The sequence below is a fragment of the Amblyomma mixtum genome, chromosome 3 (genome assembly GCF_055824585.1).
Source record: "Amblyomma mixtum isolate Tamu chromosome 3, ASM5582458v1, whole genome shotgun sequence".
NCBI classification, from domain to species: Eukaryota; Metazoa; Arthropoda; class Arachnida; order Ixodida; family Ixodidae; genus Amblyomma; species Amblyomma mixtum.
Genome location: NC_143014.1, coordinates 95,306,284 through 95,332,470, shown reverse-complemented (window position 1 = coordinate 95,332,470; position 26,187 = coordinate 95,306,284). Strand labels below are relative to the sequence as shown.

Sequence of the window (26,187 nt, the reverse complement as noted above, 5' to 3'; positions counted from 1 at the left end):
TCCTTCGCGGTGCTGGGGTTCGCGAGACTCGACGCAACGAGGGAAATCGTGCCGGCCCTGGCAAAGGTGACAACTCAGTAGGCTCGTTGCCTTAACCAGAGAAGTCAGCGGGCACGGAATAGGGAAGAAGTGCAACAAGGCAGTAAGACGAGTAACTCGGAGTGCATACAAAGACCACGAAAGCAGCGCAAAGGAGTGCTTCCAACACACACAGCTCTCCGATCTCTGCTTCAAGCGCCGAAAACCCACTGGAGAGAAATTCAGGAACCGTGATTGGCCCAGTTGGTCGCTCTCCTTGATGTCACCAACGACCCGCTTCTTTTGTTTTTGTTCTTTGTTTTTTACTTTTTTTCTTCCACGCAGGATGGAGCGCCGCTAGGGCGTCATGCCGTAGCCTCCTGTATTTTTTTGTGCCTGCTCGAAGGCTGCTGAAGTGCTGTCTGACTCACCCGTGTTTCTCCGCGGGGCTGCGCTGCCAACAGTGGGTGGACGGGTGTGCACGGGTGTGTTGAAGTAGTTGCGGCCGGCTGCAGGTGTTTCGGCAGCCGCGGAATAAATGTGTGCCTTGCCTGTTGCTTAAAGGACCAACTCGTCCTAAGCCATTACCAATTCTTTGCAAACAACAAAGAGTAACGCTCTCTTCTATCATACCTCTTAGACTGTAAAATAAATCTGAGTTAATTTTGAGTCGACAGTGCTGAGCACTGCGACACCAAATTTTTGCTGGTGTGTTTTCTTCTTTCAAATTTTCACAACGGTTCTCTCGAAGTCAATCTTGAGCTCGCATACCTCGCAGTGTTCTGCACTGTTCATTAGCAGGGAACTGAGCGCAGTGGCAGAACAACACTAGCTGATTAACTTTGAGGGGACATGCAATGTGCTCACCGTTGAGAAATCAACGCATAACATTCAACGCCACCACAAAAATCGGCACTCTGCCTTATGTCTGAAGTGCCAGCGAAACCATCACCCGAATCCTGAGAAAAGGGGGTCTCCAGGTAGCGCACAAGCCTACAAACACGGCTGCGCGTTTGCCTACCTGTTCCCAAAATCGGCCACGGAGAGAAAGAGCCCAAGGCATTATCTACAAAAATTCCTTGCGCTGACTGCGCTGCAAGCTACATCGGCGAAACCAAAAATGTAAAGTAAAGGATTTGGTAACAAAAAAACGACGTCCGCAACTACACAAGAAAGCTCAATGCTCTAGCCGAACATTCCGAAAACTCACACACTCGGGGACCAGAATAAATTACCAAAAAAACTCTTACTCGAATCTCGAAAAGCATCAGCAACGACCTCGAACAACATCTACAGCACAAAGGGAAACCTCCCCACTGTGTACGAACAGGGACTTTGCTCTGCATGCATCTGCTCAAACAAGAAAAGTGGCCATTGACCGTCACCGCACAGTCCGACAACATGACTCACCGCCTTAACCTTAACCAAGAAATGTTTCAAGCACTTATGATGACAACGAAATCAAACATGGAATGCGTCATACATCGTGAGGGGTTAAAGTTTGTATGGACAAGAAAATTTTATTCAGACCCCCATAGAGTCATTTTTTGGGTGGTTAAGGCGGTCTGCTGGAAGCAAAGATCAGGTAGATGCTAGAGCGGTACTTGCTGGTGCGGAGAAGACCTTGAAAACTGACTTAGTGTCTGCTTCCCAAGACAGCATGCATAGAAATGGAAAGCCAAGCATACTTGGAGCCCTGAGCAGTATACGTAAACCTGCAGTCACCCAGCGAACTGCTTTCCACCGGAGGCAAGAAGGCTCCACGAAGACCTTCTCAGGACGAAGAAAACGTTGCTGCCAGCGCCAGACTCTGCAGCACTTGCGATGGTAGGAGGATACTTGACTCGCATTGTTCAAGAAAAAATGGACTGCAGCAGCTGCACTGCTCTTCTTAACGCGGCCAGCCTCATCTGCGCCCAGTAACAGTTTGATCCGCATTAGGACTGAGGAGGCCCCCTTTATCCTTCAATACAGTTTGTGTATGTTCTGTACGCCCTGAAGTACTACGTCGAGGTGTGGCTGAACAAGAGGAGATTTTTAGCAAAACCCCTACTAGCTGCAGTCAAAAATGCAGTTGATGTCTTGCATAAAATGGAACATGGAATGCGAGCCTGCTTGCAATGATCACCACGGCCAACTTCTGAAACTCGTGTGCACCAAGTTTTTCTGGCCTGTTTTTGCCAACTATTCATTATCAGTGACTAACAAAAACGGCGTAGTGAATCCGTTCACATCAAAGTCTCTCTCTAGAACGCTGTTAGAGTTGTAAAAACTTTTTTGTGCATGTGTGTTTTATTCTAATTGTGACAGTAAAATTTTTTCCATTCACTCATCGCTCAGAAAAATGCTTGCTTAATGTTTCTGCATATATTTGGTTCAGATAAGAGTTCTGGTGAGAATGAGTGTTTTCTACAAATCGGTACAGCAACAACATTATATGTGTATGCTCGGTAGCTGGTTTCAGAATTTGCTTGTTGACGAGCTTTTATTAAGGTACTTCTGCTTATGCATTAACTTAGCAGGTTATCGCGATCATGTCCATATATCATGCATGCTTTACTAAAAGAGGAGGAGTGGAGTATACACAGTAGCAGAACTGTGCGCCGCGTTTTATGCCACGTGCAGCTGCTCCTGCCGCTTCGTCTGCTCCACCCAGGGATGCGCGCGCCACAAATACTAGCGCGAATTGTGCCTAACAGCGGTTCGTTATATTCGGGTTTGACTGTAAGCTGACACTAGTTCCAAAGCACCGTCAGCTCCGGCTTCTATGCAGAACGAGCTAGGCCCAGCGACACCTAGGTGAGGTGACGCGCTGCCAGTTTGGTGATGCTGCTAGCATCAGTACACTGTGTTTGTCCTATGTTATAGTCAAGCTTATGCATTTGCATGTATTGTATTTCAGATTATTGAAACATTGAACTATTTTGCCATCCTCTTCGAGTTTGTTGTATCCAGTATAAACTGCAGTTGTTACCAAATCTGGCTGCTGAACAGCCCAGTCAGCCAAGTGAACTGATGGGCCATCAGGTGAAAGACTAAATATAACCCTGCCAGTGCTCTTTATGGCAATTACTCTGTATTTTGGCAGGTGGTGAGAGCAGTTGAGCGGGCTGGTTGAGCTTCTTTGTGATATCTGCTGCTCATGGTGTGGTGCGCACTGGTTATCGTTGGTCCAACACAGGTTTTCTATCTTAATGGTAAAGGGTCATGAGCACACCAGAAACGTGCCGAGCACAGCAAAGATCGTGCCGACACTGCGGTGATCTCAGCCTCATGAATCGCTATAGCGTTGTATACAGAATAATTGCAGTTGCTAGCCGATTTTTCTAACTTCATGCGATCTGAAAAAAATGGACTGAATAATCGAACAGTCTGAAAAATCTGAACTTCAAAAAAAAAAAAAAAAACACTTTGCTGCAAAAGACTGGCTTCAAAAATTGGGAACTTCACAATTTTCCCCATTTCATCTGCTAGCGGTAGTATTAGATTGTATGTGAGCCAAGTCATGCTTTTGTCATGTCTGCACTGTCTCGCGTCACCAATACCAGACTGTGCGATGTGGTCACGGGTGATGCCGCGAACACGCTGCAGTGCATACCCCACGTTGCTGTACGTACAAAGCAAGAACAGAGTGTATCTTGGGGAAACAATGGTCAGGAGGTCTGAGAGGGAACCCACGGAAACAAGCTGGCGGAAACTACAGGTTTTCCCACTGAATTTAATCCTAGTGCCAGTGGAAATAATCTGAGCGCCGACAGATATAATCAGCATGCCATGTAATTTAATCTTAGAGCCGTGCACCTAATCTAAGCGCCAACTCGAACAATGCCAGCGCCAACCAATTTAATCCCAGCGCCAACGCAAATAATACAAGCGCTGGCTGTTTAAATCCAGGTGCCAACCAATTTAATCCGCATGCAGAAAGCGAATGGGGTCGAAGATTCCAGAGCACAGAGCACAAATGCGAAAAATAAAGCGAAGTTAAGATAATTTCTGAGACCATGCGACGCCTGTGAGTCACATTCTTATGCACTATTTCGTTTTCTTCACATACCTTGCAACATCAGAGAGCCACTAGCAGCTGTTAAACCTCAGTATTTGATGCAACTCTTGCGGCTTGTGACTGTCGCGTATTAATTATTTGGGTAAGCACTGCTGATTATGGGTTGTCTTATGCGCTGAATATTCATGTTAGTTGCAATTACGGCCTTCATACTGTTGTCATACTGCCGGCGGTTATCATGCAACTGGTGCAAAATGTTTTCGGGAGGCTCTGATAAAGATTCAACACCACTAGCAGAAACAAAAAGGAAGTAGTGTAATACAGAGTTCTTCCAGGTGGGACGAGTCATAGAACCGGAGTAACGGTTCTTCACCTTACGGTTTGTTTAGTTTTAAAAGGGAAAGTGAGCGAAGCTACACCGGAGCTTACAGCCTAGGTCAAGAATAGCTACTGGCAGCTCCTTATAGCGGTGTTAACAATCTAGGTTTATACAAGCACAGAAGGAGCCGTCTTTGAAATGCAGTTTTATTTTCTGGAGGACATTAGGTGGCTCAAAGTGTGACCTCACACTTTTTACATGTCATCTTCACGCAAAGCTGCTGGTATAAAAGAAAAGTTGTGGCGGTCGAAAGCAGCGCACTCTACTCGCTGTATTTGCTGCATACAGTGTCGAGCAGTGTCGAGCAACAAACTGCGCCGATGCTCCCTTTTAGTCAGTGCGGGCGGAGTGGTGAGCACCAAGTCTCTCCGCTAGCTGAGGAAAGCTTTGACTTCAGACTTGAACTTCGAAAACAATTCTTCTATAGGGTTGAAAAACGGGCTCTAAGGAGGCAGCCTCTTGATTGAGTGCAGCTGACTGGCCAGGCTTGCCTGTTCCGCATGGCTGTGAGCGGGAACATTGTCAAAAATAAAAACGGCTTCTGAACCAGGCTCTTCACTTTCGACACGGGCTGATATATCGCTCAAAAATTCGTTAGACACGACCAAGTGAACCTTGTCGACAGACGTCCAATGTATGACACCATTTGCTGACATACAGGTGATAATGTTAAGGTTTGCGCCTCTGGTGCCAGTCGTCGTCTGCAACGCCGGTTGCCCCTTAACCGCATGGCCGAAGCTCCTTGAACACCATATGTTATAGTTAGCCTCATTAACGTAAAACCTACACAAGCGGGGAACTTCAAACTGCAGCCACTGTGCATATACTTTGCGGGTGCGTTTCACGTCATCTCTGTTGCGGTCTATCGGCCTCTGAGTCACCAACTTCATAGAGTAGCCATACGCATCCAGTAGGCGATCAATGCTGCTTGTGCTGATGGCAATTCCGAGCAATTCTTCTTCCACCGCCTGCTTTATTTGCTTTAGCTTGAAAGCAGGGTTGTTGTCCACAATATTTTTGAGAGCCGCTACAACCTCATTTCCGAATTTCTTCGACGTTCCGCCTTTCTTCAGCGCCTCTCTATAGGTAGCTGCAATGGATCTTGCTGTCTTTAAATTGATGCCCAGCATGTCTGCCATTTTTTTCACATCTCCTCCATGCCTTGACACATCGAGAATTCTGGCCCTGTCATGTTCAGAGACTTTGCTGTTCTTTCTTCTTGGTGCATCTGGGTGCTTGAATGGCGGTCCTCATTTTCGGTGTCCAATTAGGACGTAAGAGCACGGCTCATCGGCTTCCATGGTAGAAAATACTGCGCTTTAATGTCCATGCGAGATGAATGAAAAGTCGTACACTATCACCTGCTTATAGTATACGAGTACGTACCACCACTGTCCAGCTGTACTCCATTGTGCAAATGCAGCCACAATGCGGCACGCACAAAGCCGTCTGCTTTGAAACTTTCTTGTCTTCTGTGTTTTTAACAATGCTTTTTTACGTGCCTGAGAAATAAATCCTATTTCTTGCAAAAGAAAGTTCACTGATTTCTAATAATGAGTGCACATATCTGTGTCTTCCTCTGTTGTCCTAGCATATTTTGCAAAAGCAGATGACAATCCGGCAGCAAGGAAATGGAGGCGCATAACTTGCCTTCTGATTTGGAACTTTCCGTCATTGGCTGTGTACCTTTTTTTCACACGAAACTACGTAGGGCTAATCTAAGGTACGGTTTATTAACACTTTCTTTGACTGTCTGACAAAATAATCACATTTTTATTGAAGACAGTGAATTCAATGTTCCATTATAAACAGTGCGTGCATTTGTGCCTCCTCCGTTCTATGGTCATAATAAAGAGCTAGTAAGCCATAGCACTGAGCCCCTGTGCAGCTTTTTAATGCTGATATTATGCGCTTTAAACGGTGCTTTAAAACACTTCTATCAAAGCAGTGTTGGTTATAATATTGATGAAAGCTATGCAATATGTGGACACTTCGCTTAGGCATCGCATGGTTTGAAAAATTATCTCATCTTTATTCCTGGTATTCGTGTTCTATGCTTTGGAGTCTTCTACAGCATTCGTTTTTCGAGTGTGGATTAAATTGGTTGGCACCTGGATTAAAACAGCTGGCAGTCGTATTATTTGCATTAGCACTGGGATTAAATTGGTTGGCGCTTGGATTAAATACGCTGGTGCGTGGATTAAATGTTTTGCACTCGGATTAAATTACATGGCATGCAGATTATATCTGTCAGCGCATAGATTATTTCCACTGGCACTAGGATCAAAATCAGTGGGAAAACCTGTAGTGCCTCTGACTGCACCCCCGTTAAACCTGCCCCACACAACGGGCAGTGACGCCTCAGTTGTGGCGGATTTTCAGCTTGCTCTTCTTTGTAGACATTTTGCAGGGCACCTCGATGGCAACGAAGAGTGTGTCATTAACTCAAATGACAACAGTGATGAACAAGAAGCCAAGTCAGTCCATCTTATTGGCTCCGTTCATATCCACTATGGCGCCTTTCACGGTACTGAAGGGCCGGTTGGTTGTGACACTGATGCCCACTTGTGTCATGTTGGGTCAAGGAAGTTTTGTTCAAAAAAACTATCTCCATGGTATTGCTGGGATCTGTTTTAGTTTAAAAAAAAAAAATAACTTTTTGGCTCCACATAATATGAAATATTGGTCGTAAATATGTACACGCTCCCGTGCGGCATATGGCGATTCCTCAAAGTATGTAACTTTGTGCAAGTCCAAATCATTGGATTTGCAAAATATCTGTCAGCTTCTGTATTTAGCAATGATGCACGGTGGTGAAAAACATAGAGCATCTTGGGGGAGTTGCAGTGCTAGGCAATCTCCTCTTTTGGAACAGACTCGTGCTCTAGTATCTGGCATTACACTCAAAACGTACAGAATAACCATGGTTGCTTTTAATGCAAAGTTATCCATTCTTCTTGCTGAAGTGTGCTTGTATGTGTGCAAACTTTCTACAAAATGCCTTTGAAGAAACTGTAAAGTCATTTGGACTGCTGTAACACAGGACAGTGGCACAACAGTCACTTTATCACCGGCTTTTTTGTGCAGAGGTTTAACTGTGACAGCTTTTTTTGCATGGTGTTCTTGACAACAGTGGGGCATTTGAAGATGGGTCTGGAAATCTTGCTAGATTTGTGAAGTAAAGTAGAGTAACACAGGATGTAAAAATCTGTGCATTGTGGCTCATTGAACAGTCAGTAATGCACATTCATATGTCTCTGATCTGTACCACATTGTAATCAATACGCAGTGCATTATTGCTTGCTTTGAAACATTGCACTGGCACCCGTCCTTGAGCAACGGAAAGAACCTAAGTATTATTATGAATGAACTTGATATTGTGTTGCATTGTTAATATTTCATTGCATGTTTCATAGCAGAAAAAAATGTAGGGTAGAATCATTGATCTGATCACTTATAACAGTGTGGAAAGCAGTGTGGGTGAATGCTTTGTGAGACAAAATTTCATATTTAAATTTCTCCTTGGAGAGGATCATGAGGTTGTTTGACACCAGCAAGTAACAAATGGTCATCTTCAATCCGCAGAAGTGACGAGGGAGTGGATGGGTGAACACACCAGAACCCAGGCACCGGTCCTCGTGGTCCAAGACAATGTGCTGTGTTTTGCCAAAATCCGTGATGCTACTGTTCTTGTTCATTATGACATACCGACGGTATCCAAGTCAAGCTTTGGGTTTCGTTACTCTTGCTTGGCTAACAATATGAAGTCATTCAGAACCAAGGTAAGTTTTTCAAACTCTTCCTTTAATACTTTTAGCAGATCCTTGTTTTTATGTAGGTATGGCAGGTGAAAATTAATACAGGCTATACCTGTTTTGAGATATCCTTGTCCTATACCGTAAAAGCTCGATAATTTAACTCAATTAATTCAAACAGACGCCGGTGTCCTGCTGTAGCCCTGTCCATTTCATTGTGGGCGAATTCCTGATATTTTCAATATGTCAGTATCCACAATGGTTAATTCGAACTAGGACCCCCTGGCTAACACCATTCCTCGCAGATACAAGTCTGCCCATAGTGAGTACCAACACACTGCAAATTTACGAGAGACGCAAAAGAATGAAAAGAGAAAAACAAGCCACTCGCATAAGGCGAGGTGCACACTTGTCTGGCAGAGTCAGTGGAGCCAGCGCTGTGGTGCATGCCATAGGCAGTGTTTGCTGCTGGAGCACTGTATAGGTCAGTGCTGCCCATGCTCCGGTGCAAATTATTTTTTTTTCGAAATTGTTTGGGCGATTAAATTTCATATCACAACATCGATAAAAAATGCAATCGCAGCCTTACCTCTATAGAAAAACCACGGATGCGATGTGAATAAGAAAATTTATTTCACACACTGCTTGGCTCGGTCTCTCGCATTATCACTCGGCCTCGCTCTCCGAGTCGAGGCTTTCGCTCACGTCGCTCGCAACTTCTACGTCGTCGTCGTCTTCTGTGCCGTTCAAGCAGTATGAGATTCCAGTTTTCTTGAAGCTGCGGACGATCACCTCGGGGGTAGTTAAATTCCACGCTTCCAAAATCCATCGGCAAAGCATGTCGAAGGTTGGCCTTCGTATCTTGCCAGTCGGTGTCAGGTCGTGGTTGCCCGCTGCCATCCACTCAGCGTACAGCCGCCGCACGTTGTCCTTAAATGGTTTGTTGACAGAGATGTCAAGTGGCTGCAGCACTGAGGTTAGGCCACCCGGAATTACGGCGATGTCTGTTCGCAGCTCGCTCAGCTCTAGCAATATGGCGAGTGGCGACATCTTTACTTCGTTTTACTGCCGCTGCGCACAAACGGCGCTATGAGCAAGGTTTTGTTTTGCGTCTGACAGATGGCACTAAGCAACCAGATCCTTTAAGGTCATCATCATCCTCGGCAAAAGCGCGCGGTCGCCAAGTTTCGTTTCTGCATCACCTGCGCTCGTGTCTCTGGCATTTCTCTCGCATTAGACAATAATGATCATGCGGTTATGGGAAAGGGAAGATGCAGCAATTGCCACTCTCACTAAGAGGTCACCCGAGCTGCGCTGTGAGCGAAGGGTAGAAGAGCCGTAGTTAAGGGGTCCAGAATACTGAGCTACCCCGCCGGCGTATCTCGCATTAAAAGAAGCTGGCTGCATCACGTCGCATTCTGTTGACTTTGTTATCGTCAGCAGTGCCAGCCAATCGTGCTGAGATAACGCGAGCATGCTTTAATATGGCCCTGAAGATTGGCACGCAGCTTTTACGCGAGAAAAAAAGAAAAATCTCATTTTTCGAGGCGAAAAGTAGGGGGGGGGGGGGGGGGGGGATTCATTATGCGAGTGGGTTCATTACGCGGGTATATACGGTACCTCTTGCCACATTTTCATCCTCCAACTCAAGAGACTTTGGCGATCTGATACACGGGTGGTAGGGTGAATCGCCCTTACTATATCCACGCCTAAAATGTAGTTCACATTCAGTGAAAATTATAGCCACAGGGTCCGAGTACTGAGCGTCTCACAGCTTGGACCATAATTTTATGCCACTCTTTGTATTCATCCAAACACTCACCAGAGTTTCAAGAAGGATGGATGACACATGATAGAGTAATATGGTTTCTCAGGCTCACTACTTCCGCAGCCTCCTCAGCGTTGCCTGTTATGTATGAAACGGAGTATAGTGAGCTGTGGCCACACGGCCAATAAATAAATATCTCAGCCATAAACAGATCTCGCGAACTTGTGGGATTCGTATCAGTGGTTCTACTGTAGCGAAAGTTGTCAGTTGGGACTTCTTGTATATACTCATGCAAGAGCTGGTCACCTAAGTTGGCAGCCAGTAGTTTAAAAAAAAAAAGAAAGAAAGTCTGCCAAAAGAATTGCTTCATGTGTATAATGTTGCCCACGTGGTGTGTTACGCTGGGAGCTGATAGACGATAACTGCCTGCAACACACGGTAAAACTACGCACGTGTCATTCTATGTCTCCACCTAGAACTGTGAACATTTGGCAACACGCCTCCCGTCAGGCCCAGGCAATCAGCACCGTAGTAACGCGCCGGTTGCCTAGCATGCTAGCTCATTGACTTGCAACTCTTCTTTTCCACTGCTTCTAGTTTTGTGAAAATGATCAAATCTTAATAGACCTCTGCCGCCGCGATGGCTCAGTGGCTATGGTGCTCGGCTGCTGGCCCGAAAGACGCGGGTTCGATCCCGGCCACGGCGGTTGAATTTCTTTGGAGGAGAAATTCGAGGCCCGTGTACCGTGCGATGTCAGTGCACGTTAAAGAACCCCAGGTGGTCGAAATTTCCGGAGCCCTCCACTACGGCGTCTCTCATAGCCTCAGTCGCTTTGGGACTGAGGCTATGAGAGACGAAACCTAACGAAACCAACCAACCTAGCATGCTTTGCATCGAAGCCACAGCAAATATGTTTTGAATCTAGTCATGGTTTAGTATAAAAGGTCTAAGCTTGTTGCCTGTTTACCATCGCACATAACTTCATTAAACTGAACAAATAATTGATTTCCGCATTCCTTCGACAGTGCATGCTGGGACCGCGTGCGCATCCGCGTGGGTGCTTATATTGCACCAGATTATTCTTCAATGTCGTTCGCGACAGGTGGTTTTAAACCTTATGAAGAAAAAAAAATTTTTTTGGTGGGGGTGGCTCCAGGGAGAGCATGGGGGAGCCTTATTTTCAGCTCTTTCCTGTTCTACGAGCACAGTCCACTGTCGAACATGCCGGCACCCTTCGACCTGTTTATGAAAAGCTCCTGGCCCCCCTTCCGCCCACCACCCTCAGTTTTCTGTTCTCTTCTAGTCACATTTTTGGCTGTGGTGTCCGTCGAACATTTTTTTCTTTGCTGCCTTCTCGGTATTGGCAGTTTGAACAGCAGCGCTCACTTGCACGATAATTTTAGGCGAAACGAAAACTGTCGCCCGAGCTTGATTCTTATTAGCTTTCATTCGCTTGTACTGCTTTTCTTTTCTTTTGTAGTTTTTTTCTCGAGTGAAACGGTGACAGTACTCAGAGACATTATATTTTATATCCCTTTCCCGAGTACATGAAAATTAAGTTCAAATTGTACGTCCAACCAATGAAAAAAGGTGCTGCCAATTAGGTTGCCACCTCATATCCACTGCCGAAAATCGCCGCAACGTTTCATAACAATTGAGCTTCCCTCTCAGTATTGAAGAGGGAAATTCCGTTGTTGATTATTGAAGAATGCTTGACATCTTGCAGATTCGATATTGCTTAATCACGTTTATTTACATTTGACTGACTCGTAGTTTTACGTGACGAAACTAGCCCTCAGTCCCGCCGAAAGAGCTGGTTTTCAACCTTATTTCCCTGCCCTCGTTGGGGACAGTAACCAATCAGGTAACACCACAAACATCCACCCAATAAATCATTGAGGAAAGGAAAACATCACCATTCAACAATCGGGAAAGGGCAACATAGCCAATCAGTGATTTTGGAAAGAAGATAACACATCTCGGCAAACAGTGTACAAATATGTACACTTTCCACCATCAAGATTTCGGAGGATTCGCCCTTCCTCCTGCGAGCTCCGCGAACATTCTCGCTTTCCCACGGTGCAGGTTGTTTCAACCTTTGGTAAGTCCAGGTTCGAGGAAAGTCATCTCAAGGCCTATCTGTTCAGTACCGCCACTTACAAACTGTCTTCATGCCTGCAGCTAGCGTGGCAGTGTCCGGTTGACCACGCCTCAAGCTGTCAACACGCGCCGCCATAGACATGGGACAAAAGCCATTCGATGCGACGCGGATCCGCCTTGCCGCAACAACGTGCACAGTGGGATGCGACTGGAGGGGGTTTGACCTTTCCCGTAGTCTCGGAATCTTCCGCTGTCCAGCTCCCCTTATCCAGCTGGGTAGTGAGTGCGACTCACCCCCTTCTCTGCAGTTGTGTGGAGAGCAGAAAAAAAAGACTCAGTGGATATTCCTTTATTGCGAACTCGGACGCGGCAAACAGTGCACAGCACCGTGAACCTCACTATCACCATCGGCATGAAACAATAATTTCTGGCGTAAATTAAAACAAAATATTACCATTTTGGATATCTCTTTTTGAGCTTCAGTAGAAAATCCCATCATCCAGTCTTGTCTTGTGTTGTTCTTTTTTATACTCAGCGAATTTCTACTTCAGCTCAAGGAATGAAATACCAACTAGCCCCAGTTGTCGCATTGTTAGCTTGGATATCTCCTTGGGCGTCATAGGCATCACCATGTCTGATGCAGTGCATACAAAAAATAAAAACCACATGCTTGATTTGTGACGCTGGGCTCCTTCAAGTACATGATAGAAACGAGAATCCTCTGGCATTACTGAAAAGCGCATTTGTTTTTCGCGTTTTTTCTGGGCTTGAGTTGGGCTTGTGCAGCTCAAGAGCTGGGCCAAGTAGGTCAGGTTTTCACGTGGGTTCGACCTAATCACCAAATTACTGCCAGAGCAGAGCTCTGCAATGTGCACACCTGGGCACAGAAAAAACCTAAGAGTCCACTGCAGCACTCGAGATCCCATTTTACGGTAGTTATTGCCGAGAAGCGGACAGTCGTTTCAGCAGTAAGCATTGTAACTCTTGTGTATATGAGATCAAGCCTGGCGGGGAGCGTGGCAAGAGACATCTATCTATATTTTCAGGACTGGCATAGCGAAATGCGATAAAGGATCTCGCAAAACTCGTAGCAGCTCCTTGCATCCGTGAAGGGCCTGCACCCGTGCCAATGGTGAACTACAAAAGTAATGAAAGATTGCCTTCCCATGCCAGCGGATTCCTCTGCTTCAGTTGTCCAAAGAGACCGGCGTGATGCCTTATGACGCCTAGAACGTGAATATTTGCTTCCTACAGCTGTCAACAAGATGAAAACAGCTAAGCGGGTATCGTTGTCACAAAACATACGTGACCGACTTCGCTGTCACGTCCACCCAGCACTCACATCCACTCATTGCCACTCACGTCCACTCAACCACTCATTGCCGCTCATGTCCACTCACATCCACTCATCAATCATGTCCATTCACCACTCCTATTCACACTCACAACCATTCACTCGCACTCACAACCACTCACTCACACTCATGACTACCCACACTCACATCCACTCATTCGCACTCAGACGTCAGTGTCGGTGGCTCAGCGGTTATGGTGCTCGGCTGCTGACCCAAAAGACGCGGGTTCGATCCCGGCCGCGGCGGCTAGAATTTCTTTGGAGGAGAAATTCTCGAGGCCCGTGTACTGTGCGATGTCAGTGCACGTTAAAGAACCCCAGGTGGTCGAAATTTACGGAGCCCTCCACTACGGCGTCTCTCATAGCCTTAGTCGCTTTGGGACGTTAAACCCCATAAACTAACTAAACTAACTAACTCATAGACGTCAGTGTGAGTGAGGCGATATGAGTGCAGTCATGAGTGAGTGTGCTGACCTATGGTTTCACCAAACCTTTTCTCACCTGCGAAGCATGTCCGGCACTGGCACTGATATGCATCTCCATGTGTTGTCTTGCTTGCTCCAGACGCCCAAATTTGCCCTCTGGCAGCACTGGGAAAGTGCTGCTTAGTTGTTAGTCCTTTAGGCGGAACTGCGCTTTGAATTAATGAGCTTTAAAATGCATTGACATTGTATCAGGCCAACCAATATTTTGAACTTTGTTTCAGATAACAAAAGTTTGAATTATTGAGTGTACTGTATTTTATTGTCATATTAAGCATTTGGAAGGATTTGTCTTGCTTTTACAGGTTGCTGTTGCTTTTTGGCTTGCTATATTGCAGCATTAAAGGGTCATATCATTTTTGAGATTCGATCTGTTTATTGCATGTTGCTCACCATACATCTCAGAACAATTTGAGGGTGACATATGAGCTCATTTTGTTGCAGCAAGTAATTTAATTTAGTTTTAAAAATTTCTCCTGAACCATGTGGTAGTCGGGCGACACTGGTGCACTCACAATCCATGGCGACGTAAGCCGACAGTCACGTGTTTGCACGGGACTGAACGGCATAGTGAGCGTAGGGGAGTGGGTTGTTCATTGTTTGGACTACCAGTGTGGAGGGGTGAAGGGGGTAGTTGGAGAGATGATGCGAGGTTGCTATAGTGCTGAGGAGCCCAATCTTTACTACAGGGGTACAAAGAAAACAAAGCCTTGGGTCCTTCTATCTAGCTTCTGCCTGATCTCAGTGGCTTCACCATGACATGCCACAGCCGGACTCGAGTAGGTGCACGCTGTGATCTGCACCAACCGTGCACACAACAGTTTTGTAGCAGACAACGGTGCTGTCGAGTTGTGACATCACTCAAGCTGCTTCATAATGGCTGGTGCTGCCAACGGTAGGGGCTTAGAGTTGATAACTTCAAATTGCAATTTCTAGTTCAAGTGTGCATATAGTCAAAGTTCCTTTTCAGGTACGCATAATTATGTCGTGGCTAGTAGCTGCATTGTAAAACCATGATTTGTTGGTAGCCATGTCATGGCCCCTTTAAGTTATACGCGAAATTGATTTCTTGTTTTTCTTGTTCCCTAGGATAACATTTCCCTGCCACCAGAAGGACCAGTTGCCTATATGATACTTTCAAGCAACAACAGAAAGCCTTCTGTGCAGCTTGTGGAGTTCCTCACAAAGTGTGGCAGCAGTGTTCCTGGTGAACTGATGGAGCTAGCTGCCCAAGAACAGGCAGTGAGTTGAATATGTGACATTGCTCGCATTGGAAAGGGTGAAGCTTTTTCGCGCTCTCATATTTTTTATGTACTTCGTTCACTCGTTTGGATGAAAAGGCACTTTTTCTTTCTTTGTAGTTTCCATACGCCTCTGTCATGTTAGCCACATTGCAGTTATTCGAAGTCTGTTCGACTGCTATTTTTAATAGCCGGCCTGAAGTTTTGATACAATAGCAAACATAGACGTGACTGTGAAATCCTTGGGGGTTGCAAACTTGTGACATGGAAAATCTAAGAAATAAGTCAAATTGATAAATAATTTATTCTGTAATGATGAAGTGTGTTACTTCTTTAAAGCAATGTAGAGGAGGGATGTAAGAAAAGGACAGCATTCATCGGTATATACGTAATCTCCCCTTTGTGCTTCCCACTTCAGGACTAGTTTTCTGAACATAACGTTAACGTTTTTTTTTTAAAAGTCTGGGTACTTGAACTATGCCGGATAAGCCCTGACAACCAGAAAGTGTATCTTTGTGGTCAATCTGGCCTTAAATGGCTGAAAATGATGTCACGTTGTAGTGACGGCAGTCCAGCGGTCAGGAAGACACCAACCAGTCTTGGAAATGAAGCTCTTTATTTGGGCTGACTTGCGCCCGCAAAAGAACTGAATCACTCGGCGGCGGCGTAAGCAACAAATGTGCTCGTCGGTCGTCGAACTACAAATGTCCGCTCAATTTAAAGCCGGCAAGGAAACTTGCAGATAGCAGGACAAGATCATCTACAGTAATCTGGAAAAACTTAGATGCTGCTTTTCATGGCTGCGATCAATCGAGATTAGACTGGTCACTTCTTGCGTCACGAACAAAAATGATAACAGCGCTTTCCTGCAGCCTTGAGCGTGAACGAACAAACACTACAATGATACGTGGCATTATGGCCTATTGGTTATTGGTTAAGTATGCTGGTAACACAAAAAAGGAACACAAGCAAAACAAAAATAAACCTCTGCACTGAGCCAGGAGTTGAGTATGAAAGAAATTGAAACTTGCAAAACGTTGCACTTACTCTCAGCTTCCATTCTTGTGATTTTCAGCTGCTTGCATAATACACTGCACTTTCATGGAAGCATGGAAGCACAGTAAACACGGAAACTGAAGGAATACCGTATAAATGCGTGTAAGGGCCGCACCCGTGTATGGGCCGCACCTCGTTTTCCCGAAGGAAATGTTTAAAAAAAAATAAATCCGTGTAAGGGCCGCACCCTAACTTTCCATGACCCAGGCGGGAATAGCCTTCTAAATGCACGCGCCGTGGCCTCCGCGATCGGCTCCGGCTGTGAACAACGGTGCGCTCGATCGCGGAGCGCTTGATCGCGAAGGCCAAGCACGCGCACAAGAGCTTCCAAAAACAGTCCATGGATGGCGCCCGAGGCCGCAGCCATCATCATCATCGTTAATTTTTTTCTCCCCCGCGACTTCCCGTTATCTACATCGGCATCAGTATTGCCAGCTCCAGCCTTTTATGGCATGTTAGCGCGTTCACCGTACTTGTGGCTTTCGCGTGCTGCCGCCGGGTAATGCAGTTTTAGCACGATGGGCAAGCACCTTATCAGCTACACGGCTGGGAGTTAGCTCTCGAATGCGGCAAGTGTGCGGCGGACAGGGAATTCGACGTGGTCGAAAAGTGCGTCCGATGATCGTGCAATCAAAAGGGTGCATTGAGAAAAACAAGCTGCAAAAAGCGCGCTTTCCGAGGCCAGCCGTGAGAGTTTCCTGAACTGGAAGAAGAGCTGCTCTGCTATGTGATGGAAATGCGGAACAACGGCTACGCGTTGACAGCGGACATGCTGCGCGGCTTCTTTGGGATGAGCGTGCACCAGAGCACAGCACCAGCTCAGAGTCGAAATACCCCGTGAGTGACGACTGAACGTAGAATAAATGCCGCTCATTCCCTGATTTGTGTGTTTTTGCTTTAAAAAAATAATTTTTTTTCGTACGTCGCGTGTATGGGCCGCACCCCGAAAATTGGCCCCCGAATCTGGAAAAAAAAGTGCGGCCCTTACACGCGTTTATACGGTATGACTGCTGTGCCACTAAAGAAAGCAGTTGCGTGAAGATATGGGACGGAGGTAGATATGGGATGTGCTGCACATTACATTTGTTCCGAATTCTATTCTTCTTTATTTTTTTATATATATATATAGCAGAGCTTGCAGTTCCTCCTTTACTCCATTCCCCCCCCCTCAATAGGTAAGCGAATAGGTTCTATGGGTGAAAAGGGGGTGTGGCCTTTCTTGACATCATCATAATCAAAAACTGGCTGGTGCATTTGGTAAAATATCTTGGCAGTATTTTGCTTAGGCTCTTACAGTTAAAACTCAATCTAACGAAACCCGATTTTACGAAGTTCCCGATCTAACAAATAAATTTTGATTCCCCAGCAAGAATTCATAGAGGTTGAAGTCATGATACCGAAATAACAAAACAAAACGACCACTAAATCCGATTTAAGGAAATTTTTCTGGAAGAAATGAGGTAAAAAAGAGGTTATTTCACTGATAGTTTGCCCGCGATGTCTCACAGCTTGTTGGCAGCATGCCAGCAGTAATATCAGGCAGGTTTTGTTTTGGTTGGGCAGCAAGCTGCGCCGCTGCTCGGAACGGCGGACTTGGCGGTCTGTGGCACCTCCCACCTTGGCTTCGAATCTGTTTTTTGAAATGGCACTTTCACGCACAAATGGTTCGGGTCGCCTTCATGAACTTTTCTTATCTGCAGGCATGGGTTATCGGCAAATGCCATGCCACAGCAGGTTTTGGGTGCCGCTATGTTACAAATTTTAGATTTTGAAGGGCGGAAAAACACTTTCCTTGATTTTACAAATTTCTCGATTTAATGCAATAATTCTTGGCTGCTGTTCACTTCGTTAAATCGACTTTTAACTGTAAAACCACTCTTATCATTTGAAAATCGAGCACACTACATAAAATACAACGTAAACAGTAAAATGAAGGACATGTGAGCACGCTTTGTTGTCCCTGGCCTCTGAGACGGTCTCGCAACCTGAACTGAAATCCGTCCTTTCCACATAGTTGTCTAATTCACCACTGCTGCTCTAAGAAAAAAAAAAAAAGACAGCATAAGAACCAACAAAAGTACTCGGTGTAGCCTTTCGGCTTGGAGGAGCACATGTTAAAACAGACAACATGATCGGCAGCATCCGGTCAAGGTTTCATATTTCACGTCGCCTCCTCGCTTTAGAAAATGAAAAAAAAAAAAACTGAAATCAAAGAAATGGTGTTATACAATCAAACTAGATGGCACAGCTTATCCAGGAGTTCCGTCTTGAATTTTTGGTAGGCATGTCCAAAATATGGGTCATATATGACTCATTGCCTGAGGCGCAGAAGCGAAAGAGGTAAAATTTTTGCATACTATTAAAAAAATTAACTGTCATTGAAATCACTTTCCTCTGTAGCACAGTGCTGCCGGAGTGAGTCTTCATGGGGCGAAGCGCATTCACTGGAAGTGATACTAAATTTCATTGTGCGAGAGGCGTATATGATTCATATTGCAAGAATGTTCTAAGAGCAATCAGTACTTCCACTTGGTGACTTGTCAAAACCAAAAGTATGTTTGACAGCAATACTTAATGGGCAGCATTTAAACAGCAGCATCTAAAGTATATATTTGTAGGCATTGTCAGTCTAGTGCTGAACTTACTCATTACCGCCAAATTAGTGGTTATACATGAAAAACAGCACAATGTTGAACTATGCAGATGCCAACTTATCTTTTTTTTCCTTATCTAGGCTCTGGTAGTGATGGTGCTGCATGTATGAGTAAACTGGGGCTAGTTGGTGTTTCAGCTTAAAACTGAAATAGCAATTTTGTCCTGTGGTGGTTGTGTTTATTTCCTCTGCCCCTAGTTCTTTGTGCAATATAACACTGTTTTGATTTTGAGATGTCTAAGTAGCCCTGCAGCTTTTAATTTTGTTACAATACAGTTGGAAAACCTAGAGAAGCATCATTAATACTACGTCTGATGCTGAATTCAGATGCATGTGCAGTATACAGGGTGTTTCACCTAAGACTTTCTGCAATTTTTAAAAATAAGCTATTTGAATTAGATGTGCGCTTTTTCTGGCATAGCATTGTCAGTGGTGTAGTACATCATAATTCAGCTAAGACGTGCTAACTAGCAGGCTTGTTAACCAATATTTAATAGTTAACTTTTAAACTATTACCGTTGGGCTCCTTAATTATTGAGAGGCATGCAGCCCACCGTAAGTAATGTCCATATACGTTTTTAGAATTTCGAGAACGCGATTATCCTCGGCGCTGTGGCCCAACAAATTTCGCCTACATCGCGCCAAAATACATGTGGTTTGAGAAGCTTGCAGGCAAAGCAATCTCTCCAGTGAACCTAACTCGTCGAAATAGCCAAAATTTGTCGGGCCACAGCGCCGAGGATAATCGCGTTCTCGAAATTCTAAAAACGGATATGGACATTACTTACGGTGGGCTATGTGCCTCTCAATAATTAAGGAGCCCAACGGTAATAGTTTAAAAGCTAACTATTAAATATTGGTTAACAAGCCTTCTTAATTAGCACATCTTAGCTGCATTATGATGCACTACACCACTGACAATGCTATGCCAGAAAAAGCGCGCATCTAATTCAAATAGCTTATTTTTAAAAATTGCAGAAAGTCTTAGGTGAAACACCCTGTATACTGTATATTGCTGCGTTTAAGTCGACCTTCTTTTAGTGGGATAGCACTATTTCGATGGGCAAACCCCAAGCAAGATCTTGCGATGTTTGCATGCTTGCAATGTTTGTGCGTTTGTGCCATATGAAATGAATAAATAAGAATAAATCAAATATCCGCAACTAGGATTCAAACCCAGAGTGGTGCGAACAGATCATCTTCGCTGGCCGTTGCACGAGAGCACTAGGCTATCGCCAGAGCCGAACATGCCTCATGTTAGACTGTAACACACTCTCGCACTGTGCATTGCACATTGTCTTCTTCATCTACTAATACTATAATCAAACTAATACTCGCACTTTGAGCTATGTGGCAGTAATGACAGAGCGAGATGTGTGCTGCATGCGTTGGCATTGACAACATTGCTGCAGAACGGCGGCACTGGAGCATAGGCCGCTGGCATACATTGGGTAAATTGGCATTGACGATGAAAATGTTGAAGATACTGATGAAGTAGTGTGATGATTAGGCAACATTTATTACATTTGGCATGTATGTACTTTACGATTTCCTGATTTTGTTGTCGTGATGTACTTTGCAAGCTAGTTGTGATGCCTGGGGTGTGGAAATTCGAAACATGTAGCAATTTATGGTTCTGTTGCTAACCTTTTGCTGTGGATCCTGGCATTTGCATAAAATTGTGTAAGTTGTACAAAAATCAATAACCAAGAGGAAGGAAGGTTAAAAAGAAAGCCTGCCGTTAAGGATATTGTTTGTCTTGTGATATTTCATTTGTGTTTGAAAAGAAATCACAAGTAGTAAATATCTGGAATGTAGACTGTAATATAAGCTCTAAAATATAAATACAACAGTTGTTACATGTTTTATTATGTTTGCTGTTTTGGAACTAAGGGGATATAGTGAATAATTAGGTTTTCTACGGCTTTTTAAGCCCACTGACTTGACCACGTTATGAATGCAGGAAAGGTCAACCAATGCTGAGGTAGCATTGTGTCCAAATCTCAAGGCCTTTGGTCACTGCGAACGGCCAGCATGGGAAAAAAGCTGCATTTACCGGCATCGGATACTGCCTCCAGTAGATCATTCGCCAGTCTGGTCCTACTTGCCATCTGAAGGCAACGTTCGCATAGTAGTTATCAAAGTGATAAGTGCTTCACACTTCTATGCCTGGATACTGCAGCAGTGGGACACGCCTTCTGAATCAACTACTGGTGAGAAAAGCCTGTGTTTTTTATACTGATTTCAACTCTAAATTACCTTTTTCATAAATTAGATAGTTCCTAAGTAATTAATTTTAATTACTCATTCATTATTTTCTCTGTACAAAAAAAATGCTCAATAAAAAGTAATTTTTAATCCATGGCTACATAGTATGGTGAGCAAAGAGTGCAATAATCAAAGCTTTTTTTCATATTACCCTCTTCAGTAATTTTTACAGCACCTGGAATATCAAGATTCAAGGTATGAATATACCGTATTTACTCGCATAATTTGCGCACTTTTTTTCCAAAAATTAAGGCTTCAAAAAGGGGGTGCGCAAATTACGCGAAAATTTCGCAAACATGCCTTAAAAACTCACCCGCAAAAAGGACATAACACGCAATATAATCTAAAAAAGTGAGGCATCATATACAAGCAAAACACTTTCCTTTATTCACATACTTTGTCTAGTCGGAGTCGTTGCTAGATAAATTGGATTCCGAGCCACAGCTGACATCGTCGCGGCCGTCGTCACCATCGTCGCTGGCGTCCCAAATCGCGTCGTCCTCTGTTCCGTCAAGCGCATTCGACAGGCCAGTTTTTTTGAAGCTGTGCTCCACAATGTTGAGAGAGACCCTGTCCCACGCTGCCAGAATCCATTCGCAGACCGTCTCCAAAGGAGGCCTCTTCATTCTCCCAGTCGGAGTGAGACCGTGTTCTCCGCTGGCCATCCACTCGACGTAGAACTTCCGCACGTTGTCTTTGAACGGCTTATTGATAGAAACATCCAACGGCTGCAGGACTGATGTTAGGCCGCCTGGGATGACAGCCAGGTTGGTCTTCATCTCCTTTAACTTTTCTTTCACACTGTCGACTAGATGGCCCTTGAAGCTATCAAGGACCAACATCGATGGCAGCCGCAAAAGAGCGCCTGGTCGCTTCCCCCACACAGTGTCCAGCCAGTCGAGCATTAATGCCTCATTCATCCACCCTTTTTCGTGGACACGAACATGGATGCGTCCTTTCACTTTCAATTTTGGCATCGTCTTTCGCTTGAATATCACGAAGGGTGGTAGTTTGCGACCGTCAGCAGTCACCGCCAGCATTACGGTGCACCGTTGCTTTTCGCTGCCGGTTGTTTTTATGGCAACAGACGAAACTCCCTTTTCGCTCACCGTGATGTTGGGTGGCATGTCGAATGTCAGCGGCGTCTCGTCAGCGTTCCCGATCTGGGACATTATGAAACATTCCGTCCTGCGAAGCGCTATCACGAAACGGTGAAATGCCACCACTTTTTCTTCGTAGTCAGCGGGCAAACGCTGGCAGAGAGTTGTCCTCCGTCTCAGAGACAGGTGGTGGCGTCTCATAAAACGGGTCACCCACCCCCTGCTTGCTTTGAACGTCGGAGCTGGGATCCCTTCCTCACGTGCGATTTTCCTTGCCTGGAACTGCAGCATCTCGCACGACACTGCTATCCCGGAAGCCCGATGCTCGCGAACGTAACGCACGAGCTCTTCTTCAACGGTGGGGAATTTACCTTTCTTAGGTCCCCGAAATGCTCTCCTTCCCGGGCTTGCATTTACTAGCTCTGCCTTCTGTTTCCGCCAGTACCGCACGTGGCTTTCATTAAGCTTGTACTGCCTGGCAGCGGCACGATTTCCATTTTCTTCGGCAAATTCAATCACCTGGAGTTTAAATTTCGCCGGATAGTTGTGGTAGCCCATTGCAACCGAAGAACCGTACGTCGAACCACTACGCACAAAGCCGAGCCACCAACCACAAAGAGATAGACGCGCCAGACGCACAACGAGCACTACTGCGTCGCGGCTTCGCGTTGGCTGGGATTGCTTTGGCTTGGCTTGCTTTGGCTTGACCTTGGCAGTGCGCCGCATCGATGCGGTCTGCTTGTGCGTTCCCGCGTGCATGGTGGCGTTTTCGCGCAATCGCGCAAAGAAGTGCGCAAAATATGCGGTTAAAAGTTTTTTTTTATAAATCCGGGTAATAAGTTACGGGTGCGCAAATTACGCGAGGGCGCAAATTATGCGAGTAAATACGGTAATGCATCGATAAACTTTGCAAAATTATAAATTTTTGAAGCATGGTTGAACTATTATGTTTAGGTTATTGCACACGCTGTGCCTTCTGTGTTTTTTAGCAAACAATATGACACCTCTGTCTGTCCTAGATGTTGAGATATTGAGACACAAAGACTGCCGTATGTCTAAAATTTTCATGCCACTAAATTATCTGCTCCAGAAGTTCAGCCCACACGACGATCTGAGTTTAATATTATGGTCAAAATACTAATTTCCTGGAGGAAAACAATTGTAGAGTTTGAGAATAATAGCTGTCGATTCCACAAATTTCATTTTTAAAAAATTGATTTTTTGGTCATTTTTTGAGGAGAAGGGAAACATGGCCCAAGGACAGAGATGGTAAGGTGGAGAGGTGAGGTCAAGAAAAAATTGGCAGCGGCTTAGCTCAGCTATGCCAGGATATACGTAGCGAGAGGTACCTTGTTATCTCCGCTTGGCGAGACGTTCTCTTTGCTCAGGCATCTCCGCTGCTCATGCATGCACGGCGGCGGCGGGCGTGGTTGGGCCGGTACGGCTCCCCGTGTGGCGGCGGCGGCGGCGAACTCTGACGTCATGCGCAGCGCATCTCTGGTTTCACGCCTGCGCACTATCAGCCTCCCAGGCTCGGGGCGAAATGCTCGGCTGGGTAGCTTAGTGCAGCTCTCGCTACCATCTTTTTTGGTGAAGTGGTCACAACTGTACAGTGCGTAGCGATCGCATTTTGATGCAGGCGAAATATTAGAGGTACTAGAGGTCCTTGTACTGTGCAATGTCAGTGCACATTAAAGCACCCCAGGTAATCGAAATTATTCCGAGCCCTTCACAACGGCTTCGCTCATAACCTGGCTTGCTTTGGGACATTAAACCGCATGCAACCAGCCAAAGATATCGCTCTTGCATTTCATGTTTTTTTTTTTCATACACTGTTATCCTAAATAAAAATTACTGTTTCCAGCTGAATCTTTCTTTACAATTTGCTCATTTGTTTTTGTTTTTTTTTTAGGGAAGAGCATTGTAATGACAGTGTTTGGGTTTAGGTTTTTTTTTTATTATTATTATTGTGATCACAGTGAATATTTGAGCTTGCTGGCTCCAAAAGCTGAAATTTTCATATGAAACTATTGTTTTCTACTACAAAGTCTGAAATTTCTGCTTCAGGTTTCAATTTCTTCTGCTACAAAAGCTGCTACAATCAGCCTGTTAGTTGCACTACTGTATGGGGGTGTGAAAAATAATTGTACCCAGAATGAGTTTCATCGCATCCAGAAGCATGGGGAGTACATTCACACAGATCTGTTTACGGCTGACATGATTTATTTACGGCCGCTCGCCACTGCTCGCAGTGCATTCTGCATGGCTGGCAGTCGCTGCATCTGTGATTTTTAGCCATGCCATTGCTTGGTACTTGTGGGCACAGTCGTGGCTTCTGCGTTTTTATCTTCCGCAGTTGTGCGAAAGCATATTCACAAAATTTGAAACTCTGTTCATTGTGCACAGTGCAGTTTGGTCAGGGAATTTTACAAATTTGTATCTTGCTGAAATCGTCCAGATTCTACTGTGTCTGTTCATATCCTTTTCATACCGTTTAAGAGGACGGCTTAGCTAAGCCTATAAAATGTTACATAAGTGCATATGCTTATAAATTTTTCTTTTGTCAGTGACCAAGCCAGAAGTCATAGAGCATGTGGAACTTCAGGAAGCCATGCTGTCATTGAATGAATACATGTCGCAGTCAAAAAATTGTGCCCGTCTTGAAGAGAAAGCCGTGCCCACCATTGGCCAAGTGTATGGCTTGGAGGTCAGCTTTAACAACTTCCGAAGAGTCTCGGTGAGAATTTTACATTGTATTGTACATCTCTTATCAGCAGGTTTTCTCATAGTTATGTGCTCTATTCCTAGGTGATTTCACTTGTGCCAGGGAAATCGGCACCAGCTTATGTGACTGTGAGCCACATTGACTATGGGGACCAGTCAACCGTGGCTGCAACCCGCTTGATTGAGCTGCCACAAAGGTTCGCACAACTACGGCCATTTGCCGTGGAAGTCTTTTGCTGCAGAATCCAGCCCCAGGATCGTGATATCAGTTGGACTTACCAAGCAGACCTCATGATATTCAACCGTTACTCAAGGAAAGAACTTTTTGGCAAGGTATAACATGCTTTTTTGCTCATTGTATACACTTGAACCTACTTATAACGACTGCAGTTGTAATGAATCCTTGCTTATTATGAAAAAGGTGGTACTACTTTCAAATTATTTCTTGGGGCAATGGCTCTGCATTTCGCACATAACAAACAACTATGGCTGCACCACACCACTCGGTCAGAGCAAGCGAGGAGCCATCGAAAAATGAATGCCCCCACCAGCACAGAGACTTGTGAGTTCTCCCATGAGCCCCCCTCCTCGAAAGTGTGTGGCACCCCAAAAATGAGCAATAAAAAAGGCAAGATTCAAACAGGCCTTTAATCAACCTTTAATCAATACAGGCGGTTGGGCAAGTTGAAGAACGTTAATGATGAAAAGTAGTGTGGGAGGAAAAAGGATGAACAGACAGAAACACAAGGACAGGCACTAACTTGCAACAGGTGGTCAGCGTGTTTTTTTGCTTTTTTGTAAAGCTGTCCCTTTGCACTCCTTTTCATCATGACTGGAGTTGACCACCAGGGAGTTGACCGCCAGCTAAGCCCATGCGCCGAGCTACAAGGTCATTTGCTATCTTGGTGCAGGCTGCTTTGTGTGCACTTTATGTAGCCCTTGCATTTTGAATTGCTGCATTCTACTTGCAGTATGGTACTTCTGATTGGCAGTGTTAATTTTTTCCCCTCTTCAATCACTTATGTAACATTTCATTTTTTTTTTTTTTTAAACCATGGAGGTGTGCTATGTACGGATTATACTGTTATTTCTGGCAACATAAGTGTTAGGCAGTTCGTTTTGGCCCATAGTGCTGGGGTGTAGCCGGGGGGAAGGGGGGGGGGGGGGGGTTCGGTGTCAAGACCTCCTTGAAATTTTCTGAGCGCTCTGCATCCCCATAGCTGTTGACATTATGTCAACACCTATGTTGAGATTCCCAAAGTGATAGCTGCTTGTGGGCAGAATT

The 26,187-nt window shown here is 45.1% G+C and overlaps 1 protein-coding gene across 3 annotated transcripts in view; it reads left to right on the top strand.

Annotated features, from left to right (window-relative positions):
- LOC149351019 (putative ATP-dependent RNA helicase TDRD12) overlaps positions 1–26,187 on the top strand; it is a 162,724-nt gene that overhangs the window by 86,421 nt on the left and 50,116 nt on the right. For all 3 annotated transcript variants that reach the window (XM_089580208.1, XM_089580209.1, XM_089580210.1), the window contains 5 exons: positions 7,986–8,182; positions 14,950–15,102; positions 20,774–21,023; positions 24,746–24,915; positions 24,987–25,235. In XM_089580208.1, coding sequence (XP_089436334.1) covers positions 7,986–8,182; positions 14,950–15,102; positions 20,774–21,023; positions 24,746–24,915; positions 24,987–25,235 — 1,019 coding nt within the window. The remainder of the gene's footprint in view (positions 1–7,985; positions 8,183–14,949; positions 15,103–20,773; positions 21,024–24,745; positions 24,916–24,986; positions 25,236–26,187) is intronic.